Source organism: Nicotiana sylvestris, chromosome 9, assembly GCF_000393655.2.
Source record: "Nicotiana sylvestris chromosome 9, ASM39365v2, whole genome shotgun sequence".
Lineage (NCBI taxonomy): Eukaryota > Viridiplantae > Streptophyta > Magnoliopsida > Solanales > Solanaceae > Nicotiana > Nicotiana sylvestris.
The window spans coordinates 539,197-550,153 of record NC_091065.1 but is presented as its reverse complement, the minus strand read 5'-3'; the positions used below and the strand labels follow the sequence as shown (position 1 = coordinate 550,153).

Below are 10,957 nucleotides of genomic sequence, written 5' to 3'. Positions count from 1 at the left end.
ATGGATAGATTCCTGAGCTCAGTGGGTAAATTCTCAGTGAAACCGCAGATCTACTACCATAATGAAGGATATTTTGTGATAAGATTTAGCAATTTGGAGGAAAGAGACCAGGTGCTATACTCTAGACCTCACACAGTCAACAACAAGCCCATAATCATGAAAGCATGGTTAGAAGATTTCAATGTTCAAGATGAAGTTCTGAAAACTATTCCCTTATGGGTGGAATTCTCTAATCTACCTATCAATTGTTGGAGTATGAAAACATTAAGCAAGATAGGTAGTATATTGGGGAACCCGGTATATGCTAATGAATGCACCACTGGCTCAATTAGGATTTCTTATGCACGAATGCTAATTGAAATGGATATCACTAAAGCTGTACCTGGGTCTGTGAAGCTACAAGACCCTAAGGGGAGGCTAATTCAGTAGGAAGTTACTAATGACTGGGAGCCAAAATACTGTACAAAGTGTTTGAAAATAGGGCATGATTGTGCTGAGATTAAAACAGCACGACCACAAAGGATGATTCAGCAGAGGAAAATGATCAAAAATAAGCAAGTCTGGCTCAGAACAGATACAGATGGTGGAAATGAGAAGAAGGTGCATGAACAACAAAAAATAACTGAGACTACTCAGCAATCAGAGCCAGAATCAAAAGACAAAGATGCACAAGAAAAGGATGAGGGGTGGATAACAGTCCTAGGAAAATCAGCAGCTAGGGCAGCTAAGGCTAAACAACTTGAGGAGCAGGAACTATCTGGAAGCAATGGATTCCAAAGTTTGGCAAAGGACCAAACACATGATGAACCAGGTATAAGCAAAATGCAGATGAGGAACTCAGAGGTGCAGGAACTGTATCACCATCCCTATTTTATACTTGTATGAGTGTGATAACATGGAATGTTAGGGGGTTGAATAAAACATATAAGCAAAAGGAGATAAAGGAGTTTATAAAAGGGAATAATAAAGCAATTATAGCATTAGTAGAACACAGAGTAAAAGAGCACAAAGATGGAAATGGATATCCAATGTTAGTGCGAGTCACAAGTGCAGAATCTGGGTAATTTGGGACCCTAGGATATATACATTTGAACCAGTGGAAGTAGATGAGCAATTGATACATGGTCAAATCAAAATTATCTCAAAAGCAGTCATGTTTGGATTTTCAGCAATATATGGCCTACATACTATTAAAGACAGATTGAAGCTATGGAGTAAGATGAGATAAATTCATAGCATCCAGCAGGGTCCTTGGCTAGCTATGGGGGATTATAATGCTGCTTTACATCCTCAAGACAGACAATATGGATCTGAGGTACAAGAGATGGAAAGAAAAGACTTCAAAGAGTATATGAGGGACACAGGGATGAATGAATTACAATATGTGGGAAGGAGTTACACATGGACTAACAACCATACCTATAGTAGGATAGACAGTGGACTTATAAATGTCAACTGGATGATGACAATGCCAAATGTGAAAGTGCAGGTGCTAGAACCACTAGTATCTAACCATTCATCACTGAAGCTAGTGATTACTCAGGTACAAGGAAAGAAGAATAGGCCATTCGGATTTTTTAATTGCATTACTGATCACCCACAATTCATGCAACAAATTGAGATAGCTTGGAAGGAAAGGAGCACAACATGGATAATGCAGGCAGTATGGAATAATCTTAAAAGTGTAAAGGAGGTAATCAAAATAATAAACATACAACACTATAAAGGGGTAGATGAAAGGATAAAGGAGGTTAGGAGGGAGCTGCAGGGGGTGCAAGAGCAAATGAGCTTTAAACTACAGAATAAGGAGCTGGTTGAGAAAGAGAAAGCATTGAAGTGTAAGTTAGAAAAATGGGGAAAGATTGAAGAAAGTATATACAAACAAAGATCCAGAGTACAATGGTTGAAACTGGGGGATTCAAACTCAGCCTATTTATTTGCACAAATGAAGAATAGGAACCACTTGAATGGAATCCAAAGTCTAACAAATGATGGGGGAGCTCAACTTGTAATGGAGGATGATATAGAAGCAGAAATATTAGGGTACTACAAGAAGCTACTGGGGTCAAGAGCTGAAAGTATCCCGGCTATCAACCCAAATGTTATGAAGATGGGTGCAAAATTAAATAGGGAACAACAGATACAGCTGATCAAGCTAGTAACCAAGGAAGAAGTATGGGCGGCTCTGAAGGACATCAGTGACCTAAAAGCTCCAAGTTATGATGGGTTTAATGTTGTGTTCTTTAAGAAAGCCTGGCAAATTGTAGGAGAGGATATAACACAGGCTGTATTGGTATTCTTTGAAACAACCTATATGTACAGACCTGTCAATTGCACAGCAATCACTTTAGTCCCTAAGGTCAGGAATCCTGTTAGTGTTAAAAAATATAGACCTATCTCATGTTGCCCTGTATTATACAAAGTGATCTCCAAGGTATTAACTATGAGGTTGCAAGGAGTTATGGATACACTAATTGACAACACTCAGTCTACATTTGTGCCTGGTAGAGTAATTACTGATAGCATTGTCCTGAGTCATGAACTAGTGAAAGGATATGGAAGGAGAGGGGTATCACCTAGATGCATGATGAAATTGGATATGCAAAAAGCTTATGATTCAATTGAATGGCCATTCATGGAACAAGTGCTGAATGCTTTGGCCTTCCCAAACCAATTTGTGAGATGGATTATGGCTTGTATGGAAATTGTTACTTATATAGTTGTGATTAATGGAAATCTGACAAAGCCTTTTGAAGCTAAGAAGGGGTTGAGGCAAGGAGACCCAATGTCTCCATTCTTGTTTGTGCTGGCAATGGAATACTTAACAGGGATCTTAAAGACACTGAATCATATCCTAGACTTCAACTATCATCCCAAGTGTGCAAAGATGCAAATCATGCAACTTGGTTTTGCTGATGATCTTTTATTGTTTTGCAGGGGTGATAGAGGATCATTTAAGCTATTGTTCCATTGCTTTATGGAGTTCTCAAAAGCTTCTGGTCTGGTGATCAATAAAAACAAGAGTTCTATATTCTTTGGAGGGGTCTCACAAGCTGCTCAAGAGGAAATCCTAGAATTTCTAGGAATTCAGAGAGGGGAACTACCAGTAAGATATCTAGGTGCCCATTAAGTTCAAAAAGAATATTCATAGTACAATGCCATCCTCTAATTGATAAGATAGTGGGCAGAATAACTTCATGGACTGCCAAATTTCTATCCTATGCTGGAAGGATTCAACTGATAAAGAGTATTTTGTTCTCTATCCAGACCTACTGGGCACAAATCTTTGTGCTCCCTAAAAAGATCACAAAGCTAATTGAAGCAATATGTAGAAGTTTTTTGTGGACAAGAGAAGGAAGTGTTTCAAAGAAGGCTCTATTAGCATGGGAGAAAGTTTGTCTACCCAAGTCTGCTGGGGGATTCAATATTATGAACATAATCATCTGGAACAAAGCTGCCATATGTAAACAATACTGGAATCTTTGCAAAGAAAAGAAGAAGTTATGGATACAATGGATGCATAGTTACTATATCAAAGACAGACACATATGGGAAACTCAGCTGAAACAAACATCTTGGATGGTGAGCAAGATCATGAAAGCAAAGAAGACATTTATGGAAACAGGCTTCAGCTATGATGATATCATAAAGATGAATAACTGTTCGATCAAAAACATATATCACAGACTGCGAGGAAGATTTGACAAAGTCAGTTGGAGAAGAGTTGTCTGTCACAACACAGGATGCCCCAGGTGGATTTTTATACTAACTATGGCAGCACATGGGAAATTATACACAAGAGATAGAATACAGAGCTTGGGAGTGCAAATGGATCAAGAATGTGTCCTATGCAAGCAAGCTAATGAATTCATACAGCATTTGTTCTTTGAATTCTCATATGCATACATTATGGAGCACATTGTTAGCATGACAAAGGATTAAAAGATTAGTAAATGGCCGGGATGAGGAATTACGATGGGCTGAGATGTGGACTAAGAGGAAAACAACAACAACTGAGTTATACAAAATGGCACTAGCAGCAACAGTGTACTATGTATGGCAAGAAAGGAATGCTCGAACTTTTCAACCTAAGACAAAAGGGTGGGAGGTAATATGTAAGAAGATTATACAAGAGCTTCATTGTCGAAGTAGTAGACATACATAGAAAATCCTACATAGACTAGACTGGTATCCATTGTAATAGGTAGGAAATGTATAAATAATAGGAAAATGGGAAGGGGTGAAGTATAGGAAAGTAGGATAATATGTAAGAGTTTGATTTACTTGTAAATATTTTCCCTGGTAATGAAAAAAGTCAATTACCAAAAAAAAAAAAAATCTTAGTTGTTGTTTAATAATTGGTTATTTTTAATATTACACGAAAAATTGATAAAAACTATATTATTTGAGTAGGAAAATAGTTCAAATATAATATAAAAATACATTATCGTGGGGATATTTTTTCCCCTCAATTTCAACTCTTTATGCGGTCCATTTAATATTAATTTTTTTGGTATTGAATATTATGGAGTAATAATGTATTGTCAATATAGAGGATTCTTATGAAATTGATTTTATTAAAACTTCCCACATATGTTTAGTAAGTATTCAATAGTCCAATTTTTTTTTTTAATTTATAAATCTTAAATATTAAAAATTAACATAGAAGGTATTGTAGTCAGTTATTTCAGTTATGTCTTTTCCCTATGAGTTCTTCCGTTTAATATTTTAGGGCTACTTTGGTATATTAATATTGTATTTATTCTTTTATAATAATATAGGCTCTCTTTTTTCTAAATAGATTTGGACAATATAATTATTCTCAAATTAAATTAGTAATAGGATATTACAATACGTTTTCAAATTAAATTAGTAATAATAAGAAGCATATCCTAAAAGTAATAGAATTACATAACTAAAGATATTTACTTGATCAATTTTATATGAATTAGGTAGTCCGAAAGTAACTATACTAATCGGATTCCTAACGTGTAGTATTATGTCCTAAAACTAATAGGATTATAAGGCTAATATCTAGAATTCCGATTTGGCCTTTTATTATGAGTTATTATACTTGATATTATAAGGTTATTTTTATAAACCGACAAGTTAGGTTACTTATCATTAGTACAGGACATTAGCTTTGAGTCACGATGTAATTTTTAAGAATTTTTTATTTACTTACCATATTTCAAAATACATGAAAATAAAAATAAGTAAGGATAGATTAATCTCGGTATGTGCATTGTGTATATACCCCATCAATAACTATTCAATGTTGAAAACTCACGTAGATTTTACATTAAACAACATGTTTTATTTATGAGATGAAAAGTAAATAAAATTTTCTATAAATGTTAAATGTTGATTCTATTTAAATAATTAAAGATAGAAAAAATCATGAAGATCCAACAACAAATAAAATAAATTAATTTTAATTAAAATCGACATAAAATGCAACTATAACTTTTATGAAGGAACGGTATTTTGTTCAAAGTACAAAAAAATATTCCTTCAATCTCTAATATAAATAAAGAAGGTAAAATATATATATATACTATTATTAGTTTTTAAAACGTTGAGTCAAAGTGGACTCTTGAGTTTATAATCTTTCTATTTTTTAAAATTCAATTTTTTTCAAAGCCTTTCCATACATCGTTAGACCGTTCACTCTTTAAGTTCTTCCAATACAAGGTTAAATTTAATGTTTTATTTAAGAACTCTTACCTAGTTCAATAAGGAAAGATTTAATAGCAAAAATTTTGTTAATTTTATAGTCCTGAATATTAACATGTAGTATTATATCCTAAAATTAATAGGATTATAAGACTAATATCTGGAATTCCGATTATGTCCTTTTATCATGAGTTATTATACTTAATATTATAAGGTCATTTTTGTAAACCGATATTGTATTCATGCTTTTATAATAATATAGATAGATATAGATGAACGCTTCCAGATAGATTCTAATTTCTCACCTTCAATTCTTGAAATAATTTTTTGTAAGAATTGGTCTGAACAGAAATTTTATTACCTCAACTTCTTAATTAGACCATTTTGAATAGATTTTCTCACATTTCTTGACTCTCCATATGGAAATTTTCTTTTTTATTGGTTTTGATTCCCTTATTGTTGGTTCTCATACTTTTTTCTCTTGATGGACTGGAAACGATATTGGACATTTCTCAAATATTCATCAGTGAATCAAAAAAAATTCATCTATGAAAATGCAAAGAACTTAGACTCATTTCCAATGGAAATAATAATTGGCCCGAACCAGAGGTGGACCTACGCTTATAGGAGAGGGGTCACCGGACCCTATTAACTTCGTCAAAAATTCTGAATATATAAGTGTACGTATATATATAGAAAATGGTCATATTTTTTGCTTGGAACCCTTAAATATAAAGTCCAATGGGGCACTCGGAAAGAACTTTATGAAGAAATAATCTTTGGCCATAGTACAACTATTATGAAGAAAATAAGAGAGCAAAGCTTATTCTAGTAAAGCTATCTGAGAAACATTTCTATAGTAGCAGTAGTAGCAGCAGCAACAACAACAACATACCCAGTATAATCCCACAAGTGGGGTCTGGGGAGGGTAGTGTGTACGCAGACTTTACCCCTACCTGGAGAGGTAGAGAGGCTGTTTCCGATAGACCATCGGCTCAGAGTAGCAGCAGCAATTCCTAATCAAGAGTTGAGATTGTTGAATCTTGAATTTCCAACCACCATATTGCAAGTGAAGATATGCTATCCGTTTTAATAGGGAACGCGAACTCGCACTGATGCAGGCCCTGACTTCATATCCTCCAAAAGAAGATTTAGCAAAGCTTGTGTCACAGGACCTTCTCTACCTACAGTAACGAGGAAGAAGCAGAAAGTAAATGAGAATACAATCAAGTAAAACAGCTAAACTCATGTTACAACTACTTCAACGATCGTACATTTATATGTCACTCTTGCATGCTTCTGAAACAAGATTTAGATGGGACTGCTATTTAGAAAGAGCGACAATGAGTGAACAAATATTGGTATCTAATATCTGTCTAGTCTCAGTTTGTCAAACATTACTTTCTTTGGACCCCGAAATTAAGAAATGTTTCTTCCTGTTCGAATTTTGAAATATCATATTTGGAGCAAAACCATAGCAAATTGGCTAAAGTTTACACTTCAGGTCTGAAAATGCATCATGGGCATAACGGTTACTATGGATAATAATGGCACACTCCACAGCAAGGAGATTATTCTTTATATGCTGAACATGAAAGAATAGTATGAGATGCTCGTCCTTTGTGATCGTTGTCCAAATATTATTAAGAAGTCAAGTTCAAAATTCTGTTTTCGAGCTACCAACGTGACAAAGAGATAAGGGAATAGCATGGGATGTTCATCCTTTGTGATCGTTGTCCAAATATTATTTAGAAGTCAAGTTCAAAATTGAGCATTTGAGCTTCCAACATGACAAGGAGAGCATCCATTATTCATTACCGGTTGAAATACGCTTCTATGTGCTTGGATGAAAAAGTTTTAAACAGATGTAAGGATATAAGAAAATTAAGTTACTGACCATAAAAAGACAATTGTAACAGTGCAAAGCTCATTGTTTCGATGGAAGCAAAGAAACTGAGAAAGGCGGCATAGAAAGGCTTACCATCACCTATAATTTCTTCATCCCACTGCACCACCGAGCGAACAAGAACACCACTGCCAATTAGCATCATCTCCTCTGCTCTTTTCCCATCCTCTACCGACACGTTATCTACTCTAATGCCCCGAAGTTTACCTTCTTTTACTAGCTTTGCTGCAAGAACCAGAACTCTTTTAGCCGTACAGCCACTGAGAATTTTGTCAAAACTAGGCATCAGAAGTTCCTTTTCCTTTGTAACAAAAGCCACATTCATGTTTGGTCCCTCTGCGACAAAGCCATCGCCATCCAACCAAATTGCTGCATATGCATCATTTTCTTCTGCTTCCATTTTGGAAAGTGCATTTGGCAGATAGTTTACGCTTTTCATGACGGCAAACTGTGGGGGTTTTATTGGGATGGATGAAGTTACAACTCTGATTCCCCTGTGATCGGGGGGTGATTGATCTTGTATTACAATGGCATAAAGAACTGCTCGAGGACAGCCCGATGGAGATAGTTGGAAATCACCGGGTCCCGCCGACAGCCAGTATCTTAGAGAGCCTTTTCTGCACTGGGAAACACTTACTGTACGAATGAGAATTCTTCTAATAATTTCCCTATCAAAAGGAATTTGTATTTTGGCCATGGCTGCAGATCTCAGGAAGCGATCGAGGTGTTGGTCCAACTCATAAAGGTATCTGAGGGTAGATAAAATATAAGAAGAATAAAGCAACGCCTAAGAATTTCATCTAACCTGTAGCTTCTCATTTTTGTTCGCTGACAACTAACCAAGAAAAACATTTACAGATTTACCAGTTCACAGTCATGTAAAGTACAATTAGTTCCACACTTTAAAGTTGCTCATATAAGTTCCTATAACTAGGCATTTGTCCAACATCGAACGTAAGAGAAATACAATTAGCTCCACAGTTTGGAGTTGTGATCTAATCCTATAAACAGACATTTTCCCAACATAGAACTAGAAGAGGTAATTGCGTGTAAAGGACAAGAAATTTGGCAAGTTAGACATACAACCAAGTTATGTTCTATTTGCCAAAAAACCAGATCTCATATTATCTCAACTTATAAGTAGAAAACACACGCAATATAAAAGGGTTTAAAATAACTCTTTACTATCGACAAATTAGACAGACCCAAACAGAATATTTCAACGGAAAACTACAAGATAGTAAATTGACAGTATTAAACAATGAACTTGTCATCGAATTCAGTAGGAGGACAAATTTCATCAAGGAGATGCATGAGCATGACCACTTGGATATGTGCTTAAAATAACCAAACAGTGGCCAAGCCACATGTAAACAAGGTGTGTCAACACCCCTTTGCCGAAAAATTACATTGTGTAGCTAAGTAAAAATTCAATTTTATGTATATCTATATATTGACTCCCCTTGGCTTCTTTGGTGGTTTACTTCTTTACATTTTGACTTCCCCTAATGAAAATTCTAGCTTCGCCACTGTAACCAAGTGTTTAAAGGCAGGGGTAAGGTCCGCGTACTTCTACCCTCCCCAGACTCCGCTTGTGGGACTACACTGGGTATGTTGTTGTTGTTGTTGTTATTGCCACTGTAACCAAGTGTAGCTAAATCTCTAGGTATCCTAATAGGCCTTTCCAAGACTTGATTGATGTTACATAAAGGAACGAAAATCTACATCATAAATCAACCTTGATGGAAGAAAGATAAAGAACCAAAATTAAATGGCTTAACCCATAGAGTTAGAAATACTAACCCATCCATAATGGCAGCGGTATCAAAAACTCCATGTCCTCTATGAACCATGTGATCGTCCATGGGGATCACCATGGCAGCTGTATCAGTTGTGATTCCACCGAAGACGCTAGAGTACATTGCCAAATAAAGCTGCTTGGTTTCTTGACTTTCTCGACTTGTTCTCATTCTCTCAATAACCTTTACACGGAAAACAAAAGTCAAAAGTCTTTTTTTCTTTCTTAAATTACGTGTCCATTCAAACACAATCACATGAAATGGAACAGATGAGTAGTAAATTCCGGAGGCAGGTAGTATTCAAGTTCTGTTTCTGCAGCTTTACAAACAATTACTATGTCTTTACATAAACAATAAGAACATAAAAAGAAGACAGACCTCTGAGGAAGAAAGAAGTGGGACATCAAACGTTGGACTACACTGTCCTTCTGCAACACCAAACAACCATTTTAGTATTAGCTCATATTAAACTTCTAATAACAGCTAACCATCGAAGGACAGCCCGGTGCACAAAGCATCTCGGGTTTACGCAGGGTTCGGAGAAGGGCCGCACCCAAGGGGGTGTGATGTAGGCAACCTACCCTGATGCAAGCATCAATGGATGATTCTACGGCTGGAAACCGTGACCTATAGGTCACATGGAGACAATTTGATCGTTGCTCCAAGGCTATCCTTCAATAACTGCTAACCATCAATAAACCAAAAACTCGGAACACTAACGAGAGTTGCTTAAGCCAAATTATTTAACAACTTTGAGAAATAATTGGAATATACATAACCCCAATTACCAAAATAACACAACATTAACTACTATACCTCAGTCCAAAACAAGTTGGGGTCGGCTATATGAACTCTCACTAAATACGTTACTCCATTTAAACTCATTTCATGCCAATATGATGTAAATACAATTAGTTCTGTATATTTTCTAAATGTATAAATCTCCAGCTAAACCACACTTAAAAAGCATAGGACCTACAATCAAAGTGCTAATGTCTAGAAAATATTCTCTGACAAATATGTAGTTTTTTTTTTCCTTTCATTCTGCCCTACCAAAATAAAAGAATTAAGCAAAAAATATTTCAAATTTACCAGAGGAAAACAGGGTTTGATTTGAATTCTTGAAAACATTGGATCGGGTCAAAGGTCTGATCTTTGGTCCTGAAACTGAGATGTTCCTCAGAAAAATAACGGAATCCCTTAATTTTGGTAATAAAAAAGAGGTGTCGGATATGGGTTTTGGTATAGTTGACAAGGAAGCCATTGTAGCTAGCTCTATGAGTGGGATGGAGAATTAAAAGAGCACAACTTGAAATATGTAATGGTTTTGCCATTGTTAAACCAAACAGAAGAAAACAGAATTATCGTTGAATATAGGACTGCAATTGTTTGTTTAATACGTCCCTCGGCTTTAGCCTTGTTCGGTTATATGAAAATATTAGTTTTATCCCTAATTCTAACTTCAATATTTATTTATTTTTTTGTAATTAAAATATTATATTAATCACCAGTGAAATCATTACAAAACAAGCATAGATGTACACAACTAGCTACTCTGAGTAATGTAGACATGTAA

General features: G+C 35.5%; 2 protein-coding genes across 3 annotated transcripts; one reads left to right on the top strand and one right to left on the bottom strand.

The window, feature by feature from the left end:
- Positions 1-429, top strand: LOC138876929 (uncharacterized). The gene has a single exon (XM_070156185.1). It carries the CDS (start codon positions 1-3, stop codon positions 427-429), a length of 429 nt encoding a protein of 142 aa, XP_070012286.1.
- A 5,979-nt stretch (positions 430-6,408) lies between these two features.
- Positions 6,409-10,747, bottom strand: LOC104242791 (D-amino-acid transaminase, chloroplastic). Of its 2 annotated transcripts, none has more exons than XM_009797868.2 (5): positions 10,474-10,747; positions 9,760-9,809; positions 9,386-9,564; positions 7,658-8,331; positions 6,409-6,860 (listed from the first exon to the last, which is right to left on the bottom strand). In XM_009797868.2, exons 1-5 carry the CDS (start codon positions 10,643-10,645, stop codon positions 6,766-6,768), a joined length of 1,170 nt encoding a protein of 389 aa, XP_009796170.1. In that variant the 5' UTR covers positions 10,646-10,747; the 3' UTR covers positions 6,409-6,765. The 2 variants fall into 2 exon arrangements, with proteins under 2 accessions (XP_009796170.1, XP_070012728.1); XM_070156627.1 differs by having other exon boundaries at positions 6,651-6,860; positions 7,658-8,199.
- Positions 10,748-10,957: the final 210 nt, after the last annotated feature.

Excerpts from the sequence above, each read along its gene's own strand:
- LOC138876929 (XM_070156185.1), top strand. The coding sequence starts at position 1 with ATGGATAGATTCCTGAGCTCAGTGGGTAAATTCTCAGTGAAACCGCAG.
- LOC104242791 (XM_009797868.2), bottom strand. The coding sequence starts at position 10,645 with ATGGCTTCCTTGTCAACTATACCAAAACCCATATCCGACACCTCTTTT. Across the intron at positions 9,810-10,473 it reads TCAAACCCTGTTTTCCTCTG|AAGGACAGTGTAGTCCAACG; the intron begins GTAAATTTGAAA and ends TTGGTGTTGCAG. Across the intron at positions 9,565-9,759 it reads CACTTCTTTCTTCCTCAGAG|GTTATTGAGAGAATGAGAAC; the intron begins GTCTGTCTTCTT and ends TTCCGTGTAAAG.